The sequence below is a fragment of the Camarhynchus parvulus genome, chromosome 2 (assembly GCF_901933205.1).
Source record: "Camarhynchus parvulus chromosome 2, STF_HiC, whole genome shotgun sequence".
NCBI classification, from domain to species: Eukaryota; Metazoa; Chordata; class Aves; order Passeriformes; family Thraupidae; genus Camarhynchus; species Camarhynchus parvulus.
The window spans coordinates 919369-941072 of record NC_044572.1 but is presented as its reverse complement, the minus strand read 5'-3'; the positions used below and the strand labels follow the sequence as shown (position 1 = coordinate 941072).

The following is a 21704-nucleotide window of genomic DNA, read 5'->3' as shown; positions in this document are numbered from 1 at the left end:
GGGGACAGGGTGCACAGAGCACACGGGGGGCTCTGCGGGGACCCCAGGGTGCCACCAAGGCTGGCACAGCCAGGACAGGGTGATCAGCCAGGTCCTCACTGCCTGCAGGTGCTGCCATGGCCCTGGTACCCGGGTGGGGATGGCACAGCTCGGGCTGGCTGTGGGGACCACCGTGTCCCCAGGAGGGGAAGGGGGGTTTGGGGTGGCCCCGCTGCTCCGGGAAGCCCCGGGGAGCTCTGCCCCTCTCCCAGCAGATGTGGCAGCAGAATGAAACCACCCGTGCTTCGCTTTGCTGAATTCCAACTCTTTAATGCCCGTAACAATCCTCCAGGCACCACGTGGTGACAGCAGCCGGAGGCACCCGATTCCCCCGTGGGAAGGAGCTGCTGTCCCCAGCAGGGGACACCCCAGCACCACCCACACCCCCGACGGCAGTCACAACTACCCCGCTCAGGGCAAATCCCCGCTGGCAGCAGCTCCACATCGTTCCCTGCTGGCTGCAGCAGCCACTCCCTGGGAGAAGGTTCTGGCAGCAGCTTTGTGTCCCCAGCACTGCCACTGCAAACCCCACAGCACATCTGCAGGGAACAGCGGCCGGGCCGGGCCGGGGACAGCCCCAGCGAGCACCGGCCCCTCTCACGGGCACGGGTGGCTGCCCGGTCAGTGCTGAGGAGGGCTGTCCCCGAGGAAGGCTCGCCCTGCGCCGGCTGACACCATGTGCACGGCGTCCTCCAGCTCGTAGAAGGCCTGGAAGAGGTCCGGCGAGGTAGCCTGGCACTCCAGGTACCGCCGCAGCGTGGCCAGGCTCCTCCAGACCTCCCGTTCCGAGGGGCAGGGCGGCACGGCCGCCAGCTCGCCCGCGTCCTCGCCCTCCGCCGTGCCCTCGTTCCCCGTCCCGCTCCGCGCGTCCCCCGTCGCTGCGGCCGCTGCCGGCCGAAGCAGGCCGGGGGCGGAGGTCAGGCCACGCCCGTGCCGGTGCGGCGTCGGGGTGAAGCCGGCGGGCGCTGAAGCAGCGCGGCGATGAGCCCCGGGTGGACGTCGCCCCAGGCCTGCGCCAGCATGTGCAGCACATCCAGCAGGCTGGGCTGGCCCGCGCCAGCGCCCGCCGGCAGCCGCCGCAGCAAACGGCGCCGGTAGTGGCCCTTGAGGTCGCCGGCGATGCCGCGGTCCAGGGGCTGGGCCAGGGCGGCGGCCGGCGGGATGAAACCATCCTGACGTTGGACAGCTGGAGGTAGGGGTGCGCCTCGTGCTTGGCCAGGAGGAGGAGGACGCTCTTGCCCCGCCGCCGCATCCCTCGTTGAACTCCCCGCAGCCACTCGGCGAAGAGCGGGCGCTCAGGCCGGCGGGCCGCCGGCGCGGTAGCTCCACGGCATCTGCTCCAGGTTGACGCCCGCGCAGGCAGCGCGGCCGGGGGCTGTCCCCACCGCCCGCAGCGGCACCTTCTCCGAGCCGCTGGCGTTGGCGCAGCAGCAGCGTCAGCCGCGCGCCGGCGCTCGCCGTTACGGGGGGCGCCGGCCGGCAGCGGCACCGCCGTCTCCCCGCAGGCGAAGATCTCGGCGGGCACGTAGCTGCGGAGGAGCCCGGGCAGCACCGTGCCGGCCCAGTGCTCCGCCGTGGGCTGCTCCGCGTCCCCTTTCTCCGCCGGCGGCTTCTTGCCGTGGCGGCGCCCAGGCGAGCCAGCCAGCCGCCGCTGGGCCCGGGCTCGGGCCGGGCCGGGTGCCGGGCCCTGAGCTGCAGCAGCGGGCGGCCACGGGCAGCTCGGCAGCGTGGGCACCCTCCACCCAGCGCAGCAGTGCGGCCTCCAGCGCCCGCGTCCTTCCCCTCCCGCTTGCGCTTGCGCTCCGGGGTCGCCGTTCGCGGTGCCACTCGCTCAGGATGCGCTCCTTGTTCTTGATGATGCGGCAGATCTGGGGCTGCGACACCCCAAGCGCTTGGCCAGCTCGCTCTGTGACACCTTGGGGCCCTCCAGCATCTCCAGCACGCGCACCTTCTCGGTCAGCGACAGCTCCTTCCGCTCCTTCCGCGGCGCCGCCGCCGTGCCTCCCTCCGCCGTGCCCGGGCAGCGCCCGGTGCAGGGCCCGGGCGTGGGGGCTGCCCGTGGCCCCCAGCCCCGCCGGTTCGGCGAGGCCTCTCCCGCAGCGGCCGCAGGCGTAGCCGAGCTCCGCGCCGCGCCCCAGCCGGTGCCGCACCAGATCCGGCTTCTGCCCGATGCCTCCTCGGCCGCACTCGGCACAATCCAGCGGCGGCTCCCCGGGCCGGCAGCGGCGGCTCTCGAAGGCGGGGGGTGCGGCGATGAACGCCCCGTTACCGGCACCGGGATTCGGCTCCGGCTCGAGGACGCCGCAGTAGCTGCAGCCCCGGTCCCGCAGCGGGATGAGGAAATCGGCGGGGCCGGCGTGGCGGGACGGGGGCGAGCGGGGCGGTGGGGACACCCCGTCCTCGCTCTTCACCTCCTTCCCCTGCCAGTCCCCTGCGGACACAGGAGCGCGTTGGGGAGCGGCCCAAGCCCCCGGCTCGGCAGGATCCGGGCCGGTGCCCGACTCCTGCTCCCGGTGCCACCTGGCCCCGATCCCGCCCGTCCCCGTGTCCCGCTCACCCTGCGAGGGCCCGGCGGGTGCCGCGTGTGGCCGGGGGCTCTGGCGCTCCCCGTAGCGCCCCGCTGCCGCCGCCACCCCCTCGTCCCCTCGCTCCACCTCGGCCAGGATGTCGGGTTTGGTGATGGCGTAACCTGTCACAGAGACAAGAGGAGGGACAGCCGGTGATGCCACTGGCTGTGCCAAAGGGCATGCCACCAGAGATGACATCGGTCACAACAGGCTAGGGTGGGCTGCCCGTGGTGATGGGTACAGGCAGCCGGTGTGGTCCCGTGGTGATCCCAGAGCCACTCCGTGACCTCCTGCTCCCGGTATCAACCCGGTGAGTGCCGGTCTCCCTCGGGCCAGGCCACGACCGGCAGTGCGAGGAGCAGTGATGGGATGGCCCCGGCGCCTCACCCAGATCGACGGGATGCTGGCGGTCCTCTTTCATGGCACCGGCACCGTCCCGGTCGTCGGGAAACGCGGCGGCAGCTGCTCCCGGTACTGCTCCCGCCGAGGCCTCAGCAGCGCGAGGGATGGCGGTGCCTGAGTGATGCCGCACCGGGATGACGACGCGCGGCCGGGCGGCGGGACGCGGCGTCGGCGACACCCGCGGGGCCGGTGGCGGGGCCGCCGAACCCCGGTGGGCCGCGGTGGCGTTGCCGCACCAGTCCCCGTCCCTCCCGCCCGCTCGGTCCCGCTCGGTCCCGCCCGGTGCCGCCGCCGCCGCCCCCCCTCGCGCGGCCCCGCTACCGGCGGCGGGAGCGCGCGTGACGCCGGGCGGCCCCGCCCCCTCGGCGCTCCGCCCCCGATTGGCCGCGCCGCCGCCCAATGGGCGCGCGGTCCGCCCGCCGCCGGGGGTCGCTGTGGCGCCGGGCGCCGCCGCCGCCGCTCCCAGCGCGCCCCGCGCCCTCGGCATGGCCGCTCCGCCCCGCCGCTGCTGAGCCGCCGCCGCCGCCCGGCCCCGCCGCCGCCCGCCCGCGCCGCCGCCCCGCACCGCCCGCGCCGCCCCCGCGCCATGGCCGACTGGGCCCCCGCTGAGGTAAGCGCCGCCGCCGCCCCCCGCCTCCCCCGCCGGCCGCCGCCCCCGGCCCGGCCCCGCGTCCCGCCCCCCCCGCGGGCTGCGGGCGCGTCCCCGCGCTCAGCGCCGCGCGTTCCCCCCGCAGGAGCTGGAGTGCATGATGGAGCCCCAGGAGCTGGGCCTGGAGCAGCCGCTGGCCGCCCCCGAGCACGGCCCCGGCGGCGAGGCCGAGCTGCCGGCCGCCGAGATCTCCCTGACGCTGGTCACCGAGATCCAGGCCGTGGACAGGAAGGTGGACACCCAGGCCGCGCAGCTGATGAACCTGGAGGGCAGGATGAGGATGGCCGAGACGAAGCTGATCGGCTGCGAGAAAACGGCGGTGGAGTTCGGGAACCAGCTGGAGAGCAAGTGGACGGCGCTGGGCACCCTGATCCAAGAGTACGGGCAGCTGCAGAAGCGGCTGGAGAACATGGAGAACCTGCTGAAGAACAGGAATTTCTGGATCCTGCGGCTGCCCCCGGGGGCGAAAGGGGAAGTCCCCAAGGTAACGGTTTGGGTTTGCTGCTCCCCGCTGCAAAACGGGGCTGTTCTGCACGTCTGCTGGGCTCAGAACCCCGTGCCCTGTGCTCACAGCCCCTTATCCTGAGCTCACAGCCCCATGCCCTGTACAGCCCCATCTCCTGTACACTCACAGCCCCATCTCCTATGCATTGACAGCCCCATGTCCTGTGCACTGACAGCCTGATCCCTGCACTGGCAGCCCCATCTCCTGCAGTGACAGCCTGATCCCTGCACTCACAGTCCCATTTTGGGACAGCTGCAGTGCTGAGAGCCGTTCATGGCTCCTCCACAGTCCTGTCCTCCCTTCAGCACCCAGAAGCACCAGCACAGGTCCTGCTGTGTTGCTTATGCCCTGCTCATGCACGTGTGATCTGGGAGGGATGTCGCAAATTCCTGTGTTTGGATCACGTGGAATTTTGTGGCTCAGCCCTGTGTAACTGGGAAGGCTTGGGAACATCCCCAGTGGCTGTTCAGAGGTGATGAGCAGCAGAATTGTGTCAAAAAGGAAGTGAAAAGGAGTCTGTGCCAGGCCCTGTGCACGGGGCAGTGACAGGAGGAGGCTGAGCAGGGGGAGGTGACAGGGGAAATCCCTGTCGTGTCCCGTGAGGGATGAGGCAGTGGGAAGGAGCAGATGTTCCTGTCTGCAGGACGCTTCAGGAGTTTGAGTGAGAAAATTGAACGAGAAAACATCCCCAGGTGTTTTCTGAAATGAGGAACAAACCCCGTGGTGCTGCTCCTTGCAGGTCCCCGTGGCCTTCAACGACGCCTCGTTTAACTTCTCTGAGGAGGAGTGGAAGAGCCTCAACGAGTGGCAGAAGGAGCTCTACAGGCACATCATGAAAGGCAACTACGAGGCCGTCATCTCCATGGGTAATGGCAGGCCTGGCTTTGCCCTCAGCCTCCTGGCACGGAGCTTTCCTGGGAACTGGTGGATGGAACCTGTGTCCTGCAGGGTCAGGGAGGAAGGATGTGCTCTGGGGAGGTGTCACACAGCCCTGGCAGTGAGCTCAGCCCTCACAGCCACGCTGAGGCTGGAAGGATGTCATGAGTGTCACCGCAGGGACAATGGCTCCCTGATGGTCCCTGCAGCCTGGCAAGTGCTGGGATTGTGAGGAGGAGGAGGAGGGGAAGTGAGAGGACCCTCAATCCAAGCAAAGCTGGGGAAGAGGGAAGTTCCTTTGTCACGCCAAGGTCCACAGATCCACTGCGCTGGGTGCATCAGCCCGCTGGCTGCTTAGGGCAGCGGAGGGTGCCCTGTGCCCTGCCTCTGAGGTTCCTTCCAGCCCTTTCCGTGGGGAGCTGTGCAGACTTCCCTTTCCTCTCCCATGAGGGAGAAGTGACATTTGCCTGGTGCTCTGTCCAGCCCCGGGGAGCCAGTCCTGCTTGCTGTGCTGCAGGCTCTGCTGGGGCAGAGCTGGGGAGAAGCAGTGGCTGGGGGTGAGCTCTGCCTCCTGCTTCCCCCTCAGCAGCTCAGGGCAGTGCATTCCCAGCCAAAGGAACGCGCTCCTGCCAGTCCTGGCTGCAGGAATTCCCTCTGGGGAGCGCCTTGCCTTCACAGCATGTTCCAGAAATGACCTTGCCTTGGCTGGACCGGGGGTGGGAGCACAGACGCTGTCCCTGGTAGCCAGACACTTCCCTGTGCTGAGCCCAGGCTTGTCTGCCTCCCTGCCATCCACCTCTGCCCAATCCAGGCCTTTTCTGCTTTTTTCTTTTTCCGTATATTTCTTTGAAGTTTCCTGCAGTCCCTGTGTGCCAGGGAGAAAGGGGAAGGGTAACCACAGCCCCCAGTCTCCTGTTTCCAAACCAGTCCCGTGTCCTGCTCCTGAGGCACAGGGGATCTGGGCATCTGAGCCTGGTTTCTCTAGGTTAGAGAAACCTATCTGTGCTTCATCCCGAGCTTTCCCTTGAGGAACGAGGTTTAGGGCTTTGGCTCCCGTGTAAGGCAAACGGATCCACCGGAGCAGAGGTGGAGTTTAACCCCCAGGGCCTCCCTCCCTCCCACATGTCTGGAAGTGAAGTGTTCTGCTCTCCGCCCCAGGAGAGATGGTGATTGTCCCCTTTCCCCCACCAAAATCCGCGAGCAGCCCGGGACTCGGACGAGTAGGACGGAGCGGTCCTGGCTGGAGGGAACCGCACGGGGAGGGCAGTGCTGGCAGCTCTGCTGCTGCCCCCGAGCTGAAGCCCCCATTGTAATGGATCCGCGGACCTTAGCGCAGAGGAGAAGACAGGAGAGCCTGCAGGTAAGCCTGGGTGCCTTTCCTTCCTGTCCTCCTCACGCTGCAGGCTGGGAGGTGCTCCTCACCTGAGCAGAATGTGCTCCTGCATCCAGGGCCCACGCAAGGTGAGCGGGGCAGAGGGCTGAGAGCAGCTTCCCAAGCCTCTCTCGTTTGTTCCCCAGAGAAGGAAGGTTGGTGGGCAAAGGCTGCAGAGTCTCTCTCCTGCCAGGGCAGGGGAAACATCCTCATCCCCTTTTTATGTGCAGACGCTGCCATTTCCAAGCCTGAGCTGCTGACACGGATTGAGCAGGGAGAGGATCCCAACACTGAGGATCAGGAGGACTCTGAGGGAGGAGAGACCCCCACAGACCCCACCACTGGTGAGCCACGAGGTTCCTGGGACTCGGAGGGGAGGTGGAGGCAGATGTGGGGCTGTTCTGTTTTGTCAGCTCTCTCCTCAGGTGCAGGGGGGCTTTGCTTTCCTGCTTGTCTCCCCCCTGATGCATCCCTCTCTCCTGGAATCCTCTAAAGCAGCTGGAAGGTTGGAGAGTAACTCCTGCTCTTTTCTCTTGCACAGAGTTTTTCTTCCCTGGGCCTGATGACAGCTCGTGGGGTAAATATGAAGAAACTCTGGCTGAAAGCCATGAAGGCTCTGAGGAAGAGGAGAGCATGGAGGTCCCTGGTACATGTGAGTGCACTGAGCTGCTTTGTGAAGTGTCCCTTGCCTAGATGTGCTTTTGACTTCCCAGCCTCATTCCCAGGAGCAGCTCAGTTTTTCTGGATGATGCTTTTCCAGAATTTCAGGAAGTTGCTTTGAGTTACAGTTTATACCATGGGAGATCCTTCACCCTCAGGCACTGTCCAAAGCCATGAAGGGAAAGAAGTTTTATTTCCTTTTCCTCTGTTTTTTTGGGATTTATCCTAAAGCACAAGTTCTTAAAGACCTGTCCTGCTTCAGGAACCCTCTTTTTTCCTCTGGCTACCTATCTATAGCTAGATTATCTATATAATGTTATATTACAATATAATTGAATGCAGGAAGTTGCTGGAGTGTGTCCAGAGAAGGAAATGGAGCTGGGGGAGGGTCTGGAACACCAGGATCAGCTGAAGGAGCTGGAAAGGGGCTCAGCCTGGAGAAAAGGAGGCTCAGGGGGGACCTTCTGTCTCTGCACAATTCCCTGATAGGAGGAGACAGCCAGGGAGATCAGGCTCTGCCCCCAAGGAACAGGGACAGGAGGAGAGGAAAGGGCCTCAAGCTGTGCCAGGGAGGGTCAGGTTGGAAACTGGGACAATTCTTCCCTAAAAGAGCCTGTTACACATTGGGACCACGCAGAGCAGTGGTGGATTCTCCATTGCTGGAGGGATGTGACATCCATGTGGATGTGGCGCTTGGGGACATGGTCAGGGTGGCCTTGGCAGTGCTGGACTTAATGATTTCTGGGGCCTTTTTCAACCTCAACAGTTCCAAGATTCCAAGTCAAATCTCTCTGGACAGAGTAGGTGCTCCCAGCCGGCCTCGCAGCCCCGTCGGTGCCAGGCTCTGAGCTGGGTGTGCACAGCAGAGACCCCCTGTGTCCCAAGGGAACTGAGTAAGTAACCCCCCAGTCCTTGTGACCCCAAATGACACCGGTGTCTCTGCTCCACCAGACGAACAGCCGTGCGATGAGGAAGGCTCCGAGAGCCTGGAGCTTTCCAGGTCATTGACAGGAAAGTGGGAAGAGGTTTTCTCCAACCCGGAGGAGGAGATGCAGTCGAGCAGCAAGAGCCAGAGCGGGTCGGCCCCGCCGCAGCGAACGGCGACGGGCAACGGGCTGAGGCGCTCCGTGCGCCGCGGGAGAGACTTGGCCAGGAAGGATCCCGAGGAGGCGGCGGCCGACAAGGGGCCCTACATCTGCTGCGAGTGCGGCCAGAGCTTCCTGGACAAGCAGCTCTTCGCCACCCACCAGAAGGCGCACGCCAGCGAGGAGGCCTGCACGTCCCTGGAGCGCGGCGAGAGCTTCCGGCAGAAATCCAAAGCCAAGGGCCAGGGCCCCTCCCGCTCCAAAGCGTCCAAGCGCCCCGACGGGGAGAAGAGCTCGGGCTTCAAGTACGGCTTCGTCAGGCACCAGGTGAACAACATGGTGGAGAGGCCCTACACCTGCTCCCAGTGCAAGGAGAGCTTCAGCCTGGAAGTGAGTCTGATCCTGCACCAGAAGCTGCACACGGGGAAGGGCGACGGGCCGCTGACGTGCACCTACTGCGGGAAGGACTTCCGAGACCTCTCCAAGGCCATCCGCCACCAGCGCATCCACACCGGGGAGAGGCCCTACCAGTGCACCGAGTGCGGCAAGAGCTTCATCCGGCGGGACCACCTGCTCAAGCACTGGCGGGTGCACACCGGGGAGACCCCCTACCAGTGCCCTGTCTGCGGGAAGCACTTCCGCTACAAAGAGTCCCTGAATTGCCACCAGAAAATCCACTCGCGCAACCCGCGGCCCGGGGAGGATTCCCAGCACAACCTGGGCTCGGCGGGCACCCAAACCGACCATTTCTGCGTGAAAAAAGAGACTAAGCAGTAGCCGTGGTGGGGCCGGGGCAGGAGGGCTCGCGGTGACCGTGACGGTCTGGCAGGTGGACGTGCAGCATGATGGCAGGTGACTTGTATCGCAGCTAATCCATGTGGTCATGCTACGAAGCCCGCTTTGGTGAAGCATCCAAGGAATTCCTCTTAAAGACTCTGCTCGGCCGGCCCAGGCGGCTCTGGGACCCCGCGGGGTTCCGTGGCGCTCCCACCGCGGCGCAGGCCCCGCGCTCGCTGTTCCCCACGCAGGGTTGGATTCTGCCCGTAGAGAATGATCCCGAGCGATTCTCTGGGCTCCGTATTTAGCAGGTGTTCCCCCACCTATCTTTGTGCATATTCAGGAGTGACGAGCTTTCGCTTTCTTTTTTCCACTCGTTTCACTGCAAGGCTGGAAGCGCGAGGAGGGAGGGAGGGAAGGAAGGCACCGTTCCCGGCCGGCCGCCCGCTCCCGCTGCGTCGCCGCGTCCCCCAAGGCTGCGAGGCCAGGACTGGGATGAAGGCCAGAGAGAGGCGAGGCAGAGAGAGGTGATCAGGGCACGACGTGGGATTTGTGGAAGGCGGAAAAGCGGAGAGGAGAGCGTGGCAAAGAGCGGGGTGAGATAAAGCAGGTGCAGGAGAAGGGGCTGAGGACATTGGAGCAGGAGGAGTCGGGAAGGGCAGCGTGTGGAGGCGTGCTGGGTCGCTCACACGAGGAGGACACGTCTCCGTGCTTCTGGAAGGTGTCACTGGCACCAGCCGGGCTGTGGTTCCCCTCTGGCCCGAGGGAACGGCGCCGCTGGGCCGACACACGGACTCCTGACAATGAAGGTGATTTTATTTCTATTTTTTAACTGGGTTTGGTCTCACTCAGGTAAGTCAGACGAGTGAAAGCAGCTTCTCCTAACCCCTGTAAAGAGCTGTTTGGTTTTTAGTTAACCTAGAAGTAGTCTTATTATTATTAATTATTATTATTATTATTATTATTAATTATGATGATGATAATACTACAAGGAAAGGTGTGACACTATATTTCAAAGTTGCTCTAAAACACTTCCATGTATGCGATAACCGCCCGGAGTTTTCCAGCTGTTTGTGTAAATATTGGATGACTTCTGGAGCTGTTGGTGTTGTTCTGAGGTGGCTGTACGTGGTGTCTCTTCGCTCTGTATCGTCAGCTGCTGGTTCGTGACCGTGTTTTGTAATAACTTTTGTAAAGTCTGTCAATACAGTGTTCCCGTTCTGAATTCCGTGTCAGCCCTTCGCGGGTACCTGCAGCTCCCTCATCCTGCTCCTGGCTGGGGCTTTTCCAGCTCATTGTGGAGCTCCCTCATCCTGCTCCTGGCTGGTACTCAGGAGCTTTTCCAGGTAATTGTGGAGCAGGTGAACAGCACAAGCCAAGCTGTGCTGCAGAGCCAGGCCTGGCAAACGAGGCTGCTCTGGGATGCTCCATCTTGGTGGGTTTAACTTGATTTGGGTTTGTGCCTGTGCCACACACAAATGGGGCTGTGGACAGCTGAGGAATCCCTGGATCCATGGTGGGATGGAGCTGGGACAGGGAGAAGCGCTGGTGGCTGAGGCCACCTTGGATCTGGGATCATGGAATCATGGATGGGTTGGAAGGAGCCTCATGGGGTCCTTCCAGCTGGTGCCACACACTGGAGGTTTTCCTCCCAGGCTCCCTCTCAGCCCGGCATTTCCCAGGCTCCTCCCTGCCAGAGCCCAGCACACAGAGACAGCTCCCTCTCCCCACCAGAGACCCCCGGAGCTCCAGCGAGCCCCTGGGGTTGTTCCAGCTTGGGACCTGGTGTGGGAGGGGAGAGGGCAGCCCTGAGGTCACAGCCACCATGGGGATGTGGCACTTGGGGTCCACAGAGACCAGGGAGTGCCAGAGTCCCTCAGCCACCCCAACCCGTGCTGGGTGCCCGGGGGGATAGAGTGAGTGACCCCAGTGAATCCCCCATGCTCTGAGTATTCTGAATGACCCCAGTGAACCCCCACACTCTCAGTGACCCCCGTGAATCCCCCACACTCTGAGTGACCCCAGAAAATCCCCCACACTCTGAGTGACCCCAGAAAATCCCCCACACTCTGGAGCCACTCCATGGAATGGGGCTGCCCCACGTGGACATGGAGATGCTGGAGACGGATTATGGGGAGAAGGAGGGAGAGGGGAAAGAGCTCAGGGAAGGAGCAGCCCGTGGGATCCAGGCTGGGGAGGGTGGGTGTTGCCAAGGGCGAGGCTAAGCACAGCTCTGAGCACATGGAGACACCGTGGGGACACTCGAGTGTCCCTCTGTGGTCACAGGTGTGCTCTGTGTGTGCACACATGGCTCACACAGCACTCCAGGGACATGGCTGTATCCCAGTCCTGCTCACTCCACTCCTGGCAATAACCACACCTGGTGATCCATGCCCATCTCCACAGGACAGCGTGGAGTCCCACAGCCAGGGTCAGGCACTCCCTGTGCACTGGGATGTACAAACCCCAGCCAAGGACACCCCTGAATTCCAGAGCTGCTCCTGGTGTCCCCTCCCGAAGGATCAGCCCTGGGCAGGGGTTGTGGATCCCTGGGACAGCCCAGGAGGGGCCTGGACAGGGGGTCTTTACTTGGGGGTCCCCACCTGCTGTCACACCCCTGTGCCCCCCTAAGCCTGGGTGACCCATCCCACTTGTCCTCTCCCTTTTCCCACAAACCAAAGGGTTTCCTGCCCTTCCCTGTGCTCAGTGCCACCAACTGCCCCTCCAAGGTGTGCCAGGGCTGTGCCAGAGCAGGCAGAGATGGCACTGGGGAGATGGGATAAGGAAGGATACAGTGGGACAGGATGGATGGGATGGGATGGGATGGGATGGGATGTGGGATGGATAGGGTGGGACAGGCTGGGACAAGAGTGGACACACAGCATGGATGGAGTGGGATGGGACAGGATGGGATCAGCCAGTGTGTATGGAATGGGATGGGCCGGGCATGAAGAGACAGCGCGGATGGGTGGGACAGGAGAGCATGGACGGGACAGGGCGTGGTGGGATAGACAGAATGGGGCAGGACAAGATCGGGAAGGACAGGACAGGATGGACTGGGATGGGGTGGGAGAGAATAGGAATGGATGACGTGAGACGGGACGGGATGGGACGGGACGGGACGGGATGCGATGGGACAGGATGGGATGCTGCGGTCGGGTCCGGTGGGGAAGGCTGAGAGGTGGGAAGGTAGGGGTCGCTCCATTTCCACGGCGCCACCGCCTCCGGCCGCCATTTCCGAGCCCGCAGGGATGGGCGGCAGGGACCCGACGGGCGGGGCCGGAAAAGCCGCCCCGGGGCCTCCACAGTGACCCCCTGGTCCCTCCCCTGCCCCGCCATGTCGCACCGAGCCCCCGCACTCTCTCTCTCGCCCCAGTCAAACCAGCCCCTCCCGCCACCTCGCACCGCACCCCGGCGCCTTCCCCGTTACTCCTCGGTCCCCCCGTTCCCCCTGGCGCTCCCCGCTGCCAGCCGAGCTCCTCGGGCAATCCCGAGTGTCGCCAACGGCCCCAGCCCCGTCAGTTCTCCAATCCCCCGGTCCCCGCAGTCCCCCCCGGTCCCCCCCCGTCCCCGCGGTTCCCGGTGCGGGCGGTGCCGTGGGGGGGCCCCGACGGGGCGGGGCGCTGATGCCGTCGGCCCGCCAGAGGGCGCTGTGCGGCGCGCGCCCGCCCCGCTCCGCCCCGCTCCGCGCGCGGTCCGGCGGCGGCAGCGCCCCCTGGCGGCGCGGCGGGGCAGCGGCGCGGCCGGAGCGCCGGACCCGGACCCGGACCCGGAGCCGCGCTCGGTGTCGGAGCCGCCGCCGCCCCCGCCCCGCTGCCTCCGCCCGCTGGGCCCGCGCCGCCTCCGCCCCGCCCCCGCCCCGCCGCGCCCCCCGCCCCGCCGCGCCGCCCCGCGCCCAGCCCGATGCCCGGCGGCGGGCGGAGGTGAAGCAGCGAGCGGGCGCTGGATCCTCCCGGCCGCGGGCCCCGGGGCCCCGGGCACGGAACAAAGGGCCATGGCCGAGGGGGCCCCCGCTCAGGTAAAGGGCGCCCGCCCGGCGCGGGGCCGGGCCCGGCGCGCACCGCCCGCCCGCGGCTCGCGGGCCGCACGTCGGGGCTCACGGGCCGCGCCGTCGGGGCCGCGGCGGGCGGGGGGGCGGCGGGCGGCGGGCGCTGTCAGCGCGCGGGGCCGCGGCCGCCCCCCGGGGCGACGGGCGGGGACGGGACGGGCGGCCCCGGGGGGCGGCGGCGCCGCGCCGAGCCCGCCCGGGCCTCCGCGGCCGGCGGCGCCCGCGCTGCCGTCGAGGCCGGGCCTGCTCGGCCGCGCGCCGCCGCCCCCCCCGCCGCCGCCGGGCCCTGCGGCTCCCCGGGACCGACCCGCCGCCGCCCCCGCCTCCCGTGTCACCGCCCGGTCCCCATGGCGACGGGGCGCCCGCAGCCCCCCGGGTGTCCCCTCGCCGTGCCCATGGCAACGGGGCTCGGCCGGCCCGTGTCACCCCGCGCCCCCCTTCCCGTGTCACCTCCCGGCCCCGCGCTGTCACCTCCCCCACCCCCGCCGCCGCGGGTCCTGCCCGTCCCGTGGGACCGGCACGGGGCCGCCGTAAGCGGCTTAGCGCGGACACGGGGACGTCCCCGCCGCCCCGGCGAGCGCCGGGCCCTGCAGCGGCCCCCGCAGCGGGGTCCGCATGGCCCCGGGGATGTCCCCATCGCCCCGGGGGGCGCCCGTCACACCGCGGGCGGGTCTCTATCGCCCCGGGCGGGTCCCTGTCCCCCTGGGGACATCCCGCGGCCTGACCCCGCGCCCTTGTGTCCGCAGGCGCCGGAGCCGGTGCGGCCGCCGCGCTGCCCCTCGCCCCTCCGGCCAGCGGCCGGCCCCGAGCGCACCTCGGAGCGGGAGACGCAGACGGCTGAGCTGTCCCTGACCGTGGTGGCGGCCGTGCAGGCGGTGGAGCGCAAGGTGGATTCCCACTCCACCCGCCTGCTGGACCTGGAGGGTCGGACGGGGATGGCGGAGAAGAAGCTGATCGACTGCGAGAAGACGGCGGCGGAGCTGGGGAACCAGCTGGAGAGCAAGTGCGCGGCGCTGGGCACCCTTATCCAGGAGTACGGGCTGCTCCAGCGGCGCCTGGAGAACATGGAGAACCTCCTGAAGAACAGGAACTTCTGGATCCTGCGGCTGCCCCCGGGCAGGAAGGGGGAAGTCCCCAAGGTAACGGTGTCCTGGGGAGCGGGAGCCGGGCACTGCACCCAAAATGCTCCCGGGGAACCGGCCCAGGGTGGGTGAGCGGGGACAGCACCCGCTCAGGTGAGTCTCTCGCCATTGCAGCTTCCCATTGCAGCTTCCCAGCTCATCCCCTGCTGGGGCTAAAATACGGAGGGACAAGGCCTGGGAGGACATCCTGGTACTCAGGCCAGAGGTTTCAGTTCTGCTCCACTGCGCTGCACAGCCCTGGGGCTGCTGACTCTTTTTTTTTTTTTTTTTTTTTTTTTTGCCACCATTTCTAGAAACCCTGCAGATTTTGTGGTTTTTCTGTTTTGAGCACCTTGACGCTGCAGAGTCTCCCAGGCCAGGGAAGGAGCGAGTGGGAGCTGCTGCTGCAGGGAAGGGGGAAGCTTTGGGATTCAGGAAGGCAGATGAGCTCCCTGGGCATAGCTCTGGAAAGAGCCCACCATCAATATTCAGTTCCTACTTGAATTTCACAGCCTTCCTGCTAAAAGAGTGTGCAAATGAGACCATGTATGACATGGGAGAGGGAGTATCTCTGGAGAGAGCAGAGAGGATCAGGAAAAGGTGGGTTCAGACCCTGACACCCCTTTAGTGCAGTTGGGGGGCAGAATTGGAGCGCTGCGTTCCCTCTGAAGAGCTCCACTCCAGCACGGCACAGTTTGCACATCCTGAATTTATCCTTAGGAATTATTCCTTGGCTAACAAGCAGGGAAGCTGCAGATGGTGGGTGCACAGTAACCAGGGATAATGGGGGGCCCTGTGGGCCTGGGTAGAGTTTTCCCTGGAGTTCTGGGGTAATTGAATCCGGCAGTTATGTCAGCTCATCAATAGGGATGAGTCCAGCTCAGCTCCTGGGTTTTCTCTCCCTTGTGGTCCCCCAAGCCTGATCACCCTGCAGAGAGCAGGGACTGAGAGGAGGAGCTCGGGGTCCTTTGGGGAAATCCCAGTCTGGATTCACCACCAGGAGCCATCCGTTTGGTCGAGTCCTTTATTCCCAAAGAAATACCTACCCCAGAGTTGTTTTAAATGCAGAAAGCAGCTCATGGCTGGCCTCGGAGGAGCTGAAGCCTGGCTGTGTCCAGGCTCCTGCTTGAAGGCACTGTTGGAATTGCAGGTGCCGGTGACCTTTGATGACGTGTCCGTCTATTTCAATGACAAGGAATGGGAGAAGCTGGAGGAGTGGCAGAAGGAGCTCTACAAGAATGTGATGAAGGGGAACTATGAATCTCTGATCTCCCTGGGTAAATATGGGGTGTCCTTGCTCTACTGAGGGACAGGAGGCTCCTTCTGGCTCCTCCTTGGAGATCCCCTTGGATGAGACCCAAATGTTCCATTTTAAAGGCTTGAAAACACAGGAGGATGTTTTCAGTCTGGGTTTATTCCAGCTCATGCCGTGGTGGTGTTCTGGCTGGGAGAGGGATGCCCTGTGGGCAGGTGAGGTGGAGACCTCCCAAACCTCTTCCAGACACAGTTATGCCATCCAAAACGTGATGCTGCTTCCTTCCCCATGGCTGTTGGGAGGGCTTCCCTGCATCCTCTGGGTGTGCAGTGGGTACCAGCCCCTGCATCCCTTCAGGGGATTTTGCACCTGTGGATGTTCCTGAGTGTCCTCACGTGTCCCCTGCGTGCTGGGAAGAGGTGGAAGCCAACATCAGATTCCCAGTGCAGTAATCCCTCTCTCCCACCCCTCTGTCTCTCAACAGACTATGCAATTTCCAAACCTGGTGTTTTGTCTCAGATCGAGCAAGGGGAGGAATCGCGGGGCAGGAATGAGCAGGACCTGGAGGAGAGTGAGATCATTACTGATGCCACGGCAGGTGAGGCAGCACCTTGGCACCAGGGCAGCCCTGGGTTGTGTTCCCAGGGGCTGCTCATCCCAAGGCTGGAGCAGATGTGGCTGGGAGCTATGGCTGATGTGGTTTATCAGGAGAAGCCTTGCCTAGGAATGGGATAAATTGGGCTGATTGCAGGTTTGGTGTCCAGCTACAGCTCAACATAGAAACCAGGGCAAGCAGAGCCTGGAGAGTTGGGCACTGGGAGCCCTTCCCAGCAAGGGAAGCATCTGCAACCAGACCAGGTCCTCAGGGAGCCGGTGTGCCCAGCAAGGACAGAGAATTGAGTCCCACTGGGAGAGCCCATCCACCCAGAAAATCCTCCACCCTCTCTTTGCGTGGATGGTGCCTGGTTTATCCTTGGAGCATCCTCCCGGGCAGGGAAGCCTCATCCCAGGCTGTGTGCAGGGAGATGGGATGGTGAGGGCCAAGACTGGGCTGGGAATGGGGCACCAGTGACCCCAAGTCCCAGAGCGACTCCTGCTCTGCGATAAGGGGCCTGATAAGGAGATGAGGAGGTGGCCTGGAGGAGATGGTGTCACCTCCACTTGTCATCCCTGATTCCAGGCTGTGGATGTGGGGTCACACAACGCCCTGCTTGTGCTCCCCATCAGAAGGATCTTGAAATTAAATTGAGGCCAATGGGAAGGGGAAAATCACAGGCCCATGTGGAGCTGCAGCTGGGGGATGTGGGGTGGCTGAGGGGTGCCCCAGGCTGGGTGGAGCGAGTTCCCTGTGCCTGTGAAGGGTCCTGGGCTGGAGCTGGGAGCGTGGCAGGGATGGGTGAAGGGCAGGGGCTGAAGGGAGAGCAGAAGGGAGACCCCTCAGTGGGATCAGCAGCTGGAGCCAGCTGGGATTGCTGGGAGCAGGTCCCTCATTCTGGCTCCTGGGAGTGACGGCAGGTGGGAATCTCTCGTTGCTGCAGCTGGAATAAGGGTGGTGATCAAAACAGAGGAGCTCCTTCCTGAAGACAGCCCCGAGAACCCCGAGCTGCACGGGATGTCGGGGCAGTCCGAGGGCAGCTTCCAGAGCCCCGACGAGGAGGCGGCCTGCGAGAGCCCCTACGGCTCCGTGTCCCCCCCGAGGGAGCTGCCGGGCACCAGCCTGGGCGACTCCTCCGAGTACGGAGCCGACTTCAGCGAGATCCAGAGGGTCATCGTTCACCACGGGGGCTGCACAGGTGAGACACTCGGGACACGGCTCTGCACACGTGGTGTGCCAGGGACAGGAGGCCCAGGGGCTGTGGTGGGTTAGGAAAAGGTGGGGAAGGGGCTGGATGGACAGGAGGAGTTAAATCCCCCCATAGCCAGCACCAGAAGGAAAGTTTCTGGGTGCAGCGAGTTCCAAGAGTCGCTCTGGTCACGCTTTGAGCTTGGAGGAGGAGGCAGCATGTCCATGGTGGACACAGAACACGGTCTCCAAGGGCTCCTGTCCTGCTCAGGAGCAGAGCAAACACTGCCCAGTCCTCTGAGTCTGGGAAAAGCCCTGGTTAGCCACGGAGACCAGGGGAAGATGTGTCTCAGGCTGTGTTCTGTGAGAGCCCCAGTGAGCCCTGCTCCCAAAACCCCACTGTGGCAGAGGGCAGGAGGTTGGTGTGAGGTGTGGAGGAGTGGATGGTTGCACACTGGACGCTGCTGGAGGAATGTGGGAGGTCCTGCAGGTTGCCACATGTGGGAGTTGCTCGGGGCAGCTCCACAGGATAAGGATAGGGAAGAATGTGGCTGGAACTCTGTGATTTGCAAGCTGCCAGGAGGGAAGGGGAAGGATGAGGTGATTTGTGGAGAGATGAGATGGTGGCACCGAGCGTTTCATGTGTAGAATTGTGCTGGTGGAGTGGCAGATACAGGCCAAGTCCTACAGATGTGCTGTAAGGCTGGGGATGGGAGAGCAGGGAGATGAGGGGCTGGGAATGGTGGGTTCCTTCCTCCTGATGGCTTTGTGGTGGTGTAACACAAACCAAGACACAGAGAGTTGGGCTCTTGAGGGCCTCAACCCCGTCTTGTGGGTCCTGTGGTCGGCTCAAGGCTTTGTGAGGGAAACCAGCCAAGCCACCAGGGGGCTGAAGCTGATCCTTGTCTGAGAGCCACTGCCTCTGCCAGGGCGCGGGGCCCAGCTGGTGGGGCTGGGCAGGAGCTGCAGCTGTGCTGGCCAGGATGGGGGCTGAGCCCCCAGGCCCACAGAGGGGGCAGAGAGAAGGACCTGGGTTTTCCCTTCCTCAGAGGGAAGAGGGCCATGGCTTTGAGACATCCACTCCCATCGGTTTCCTTTTCTTGGGAAAGTGTAGCTGCTCTTCCCGGGAGAGCATTTAGGCCTGGCTCACAGTCCAGTGTGGGGTGACATGAGGGATGACCTGTGGGCCTTTCCTTGGGCCGTGCTGGCTGTGTGTCCTGCCGTGTGTCCCTGGGATGGCTGCTGTCACCAAACAAAGTCCCCGGCTCCCTTCCGGCCTTGGTGACACGAAGGGGAGCCTGGCCTGCTGCCATCCATCCCACTGCCATTCCACCCCACTGCTGGGTGCTCTGGGAAGGAGAGGGCTGGGTCTCTCACCACGCCACATGGCAGCGGGGCTGAGGGAAGGGGACAGTCCCAGGCGGGCTGTGCTGTCCCCAGAGCAGAGCCGGCAGCCTGGTGCTGTTTCTGTCGAGTGGGGCTGTGCCATGGCTGTTGTTGCAGCCCAGTGAAAGGGCAGCAGATGGAACTGCTCTGAAATCACTCAGCCACCCGAGCCCTGGTGAACCCATGGTGCTTTCATCCCTCACATCCTGCAGCAGCTCAAAGTTGCCAAACCTTTTGGCAGGGAGTCAGAGCACACCCTGCAGAGGAGCCTGGCCGGGGTGGTTTGTCTGAACTCTGTGTTTGGGGGTCCATGGCCCATCCCAGCGCTCCGGGCTCCACCTGCAGCCCCATTTGTGGCACAGGCTGGCTCCCAGAGCACAAAGAGCTGCTGGAACCCATGCAGCTGTTTCTGTAGCACCAGAGGTATAAGAGGCCACCCCGTCCCGCCCAATGACCCTAATGCTGTTTGATTTTCCCCTCAGAGGATGGGATCGTGATCAAGACAGAGGAGGAGGAGGAGGAGGAGGAGGAGGAGGAGGAGGAGGATGACCCCGACACGCTGGAGCCGTGCGCCATGTTCTCGGGCCGGAGCGAGGCGCCGGCGTTCGCCAGCCACGAGGCCGGGCTGGGCTGCGAGGCGCAGTGCAGCTCCAAGGCGCAGCCCCGCAGCCTGGCCCGCGTCAGGAAGCCCTCGGCCTGCGAGAGGGACTCCGGGGATATGAAGCCGGCCAGCGGGCAGCAGCGGAACCGGACGCGGGAGAGACCCTACATCTGCCCCGAGTGCGGCAAGAGCTTCATGCTCAAGATCAACTTCATGATCCACCAGCGCAACCACCTCAAGGAAGGGCCCTACGAGTGCCACGAGTGCGACCTCAGCTTCCGCAACAAGCAGCAGTTCCTGCTGCACCAGCGCAGCCACACGCGCCGCGGCGTGGGGGTCCCGCGGCGCCCCGAGCACGGCCTCAAGCCCCCATCGCGGCCCCCGCCCCCGGGGAAGCCCTACAAGTGCTCCGAGTGCGAGAGCAGCTTCAGCCACAAGTCGAGCCTCAGCAAACACCAGATCACCCACGTCGGGGAGCGGCCCTTCACCTGCGGCGAGTGCCGGAGGAGCTTCCGCCTGCAGATCAGCCTGCTCATGCACCAGAGGATCCACGCGGGCAAGAACGAGATGGCCTTCCTGTGCCCCCAGTGCGGCAAGAACTTCACCCGGCCCTCCCACCTGCTGCGGCACCAGCGGACTCACACCGGCGAGCGGCCCTACCAGTGCAGCCAGTGCGAGAAGACCTTCAGCGAGAAGTCCAAGCTCACCAACCATTACCGCATCCACACGCGGGAGCGCCCGCACGCCTGCGCCGTCTGCGGGAAGGGCTTCATCCGCAAGCATCACCTCCTGGAGCACCAGCGCATCCACACGGGCGAGCGGCCCTACCATTGCACCGAGTGCGGCAAGAACTTCACGCAGAAGCATCACCTCCTGGAGCACCAGCGGGCGCACACCGGCGAGCGGCCCTACCCCTGCACCGAGTGCACCAAGTGCTTCCGCTACAAGCAGTCGCTCAAGTACCACCTGAGGACGCACATGGGAGAGTGAGGGGCTGCCGAGGCTTCCTCTCCCTCCCTCCCTCCCTCCATCCCTCCCTTCCTCCTCGTCCTCCTTCTCCTCCACTGATGTCTCCCACCCTCCCTCCATCCATCTCTCCCCACCCCGGCTCAGGGCATGGACATCAAGGAAGCTTTGTGTGGTAGCGCCGCTGGTCTGGTGGAGACTCGGCTGATTGGAAATAAATTAATGAATTAAAGCAAGCAACGCGCGGCAAAATTAAAAGATTATATATAAAAAAAATTAACAGAAGCAGCTGATTTAGGGGGAATCCTCACCAACAAGCAAACAAACCACCAACAAAAGAAACCTGTACACAGGGTGTTTTGCCGGAGTAGGACTCCTAACTGCTTTTTAAATCTACTGTTTAGTTTTTTTTAATAAATGTGGAGGAACTTTTTATTTGATAAGCAACTTTAGGATGGGCAAGATTTTATTTTCGGGTTTGTTTTTTGTTTGTTTGGTTTGGTTTGGTTTTTTTTTTGTTAACTGCTCTGTAGGCTGATTCTGGCACAGTCACTTTTTGTCCAGGAGCTCTGTGGAGGCACTGCTCTGGTCCGGGCTGGATGTGACAGGAGGAGCTCCAGCCAGGGGGAGGTGAGTAATTAACAGATGCAGCTGATGAGGAAGTTCTGCGTGTGTCTAGATTGGAAGCACTGATAGGTGCCTGCCCGGCTCGCGGGGCTGTGATGCACTCCTGAATTATACAATAGAATAAAATTCTAGTTGCAGTAAAAGACCCTTTTTCTGGTAGGACCCCTCCGCAAGGCTCCCACAAACACTCATTCCCAGCGCTCAGTCCTCCCACCGGGGCCTGGCCCTGCTGCCCCCGAGGGCATGGGGTGCTGTGGGTCTGGCCATTTCCTGCTATGGGGCCAGCAGGGACTGAGAGCAAGACCTTGTTGTGTTTAACTGCTCTGCTGTCCTTGAGCCGCTGCCAGGGGCATCGACCGTGCCCTCCTCAATGGCAGGAGCGGCGGGATTCGTGCCCAGGGGAGGAGCAGCTCCAGGCTGGCTCCAAGGAAAGACCTCCCTGCTCCTGGGCACCTGCTGCCAGGGTGGGTGGCACACAATCCATCTCCCTGCTGTGGGTCTGAGCTCCTGTTTGTACCAGCTCAGTTCCTGGGGATCCCACCTCGTCCTGGCTGCAGCTCCTGAGCTTGGGCTGTGGCTGGGTGAGAGCCATCCGAAGGGCTAGACTGGAGCTGCACTGGTGACACCAACTGAAGCTGGGCTGGTGACACCAGCATCCTGGAGCACGCCAGGCTCCTTCCTGGTGCTGTCAGATCTCATGTTGGACAGTGGCATCAATAAACAGAGAGATGATGGGAGAAGTTGTCAGGACCTGTTAATGCCTTTGCAGAACCAAAGTCCTCCTCCAGGACCTGGTGTATGAACCCGTTCTAAGTTGGGATTTACGGCCTCTACAGTGCTAGAATGTGCCAGAGGGCAGCGCAGCCACATGGAGCTGCTGAGAGCCACCAGGCGCTCATTGCCGTGGGTGGCAGAATTTTGGGGCTGCCTGGGCAGGCTCCTGCCAGGGTTCCTGCCTTCCCACTGCTGGGGTGGTGCCTGCAGC

The 21704-nt window shown here is 63.7% G+C and overlaps 1 protein-coding gene and 1 pseudogene across 1 annotated transcript; one reads left to right on the top strand and one right to left on the bottom strand.

The window, feature by feature from the left end:
* Positions 1–293: 293 nt before the first annotated feature.
* Positions 294–3221, bottom strand: LOC115917436 (annotated as a pseudogene).
* Positions 3222–3746: 525 nt separating this feature from the next.
* On the top strand, positions 3747–21353 carry LOC115900966. The gene is made up of 11 exons (XM_030943190.1): positions 3747–4141; positions 4902–5028; positions 6641–6754; positions 6952–7062; positions 8022–8928; positions 12404–12762; positions 12951–14119; positions 15252–15378; positions 15841–15954; positions 16895–17149; positions 19008–21353. Exons 1-11 carry the CDS (start codon positions 3755–3757, stop codon positions 20114–20116), a joined length of 4779 nt encoding a protein of 1592 aa, XP_030799050.1. The 5' UTR covers positions 3747–3754; the 3' UTR covers positions 20117–21353.
* Positions 21354–21704: the final 351 nt, after the last annotated feature.

What these genes read in the sequence shown, in the direction of transcription:
- LOC115900966 (XM_030943190.1), top strand. Translation starts at nt 3,755, where the DNA reads ATGATGGAGCCCCAGGAGCTGGGCCTGGAGCAGCCGCTGGCCGCCCCC. An exon ending in CATTACTGATGCCACGGCAG is followed by an intron (nt 15,955 to 16,894) that starts GTGAGGCAGCAC and finishes TCGTTGCTGCAG; the next exon opens with CTGGAATAAGGGTGGTGATC. An exon ending in TCACCACGGGGGCTGCACAG is followed by an intron (nt 17,150 to 19,007) that starts GTGAGACACTCG and finishes TTTTCCCCTCAG; the next exon opens with AGGATGGGATCGTGATCAAG.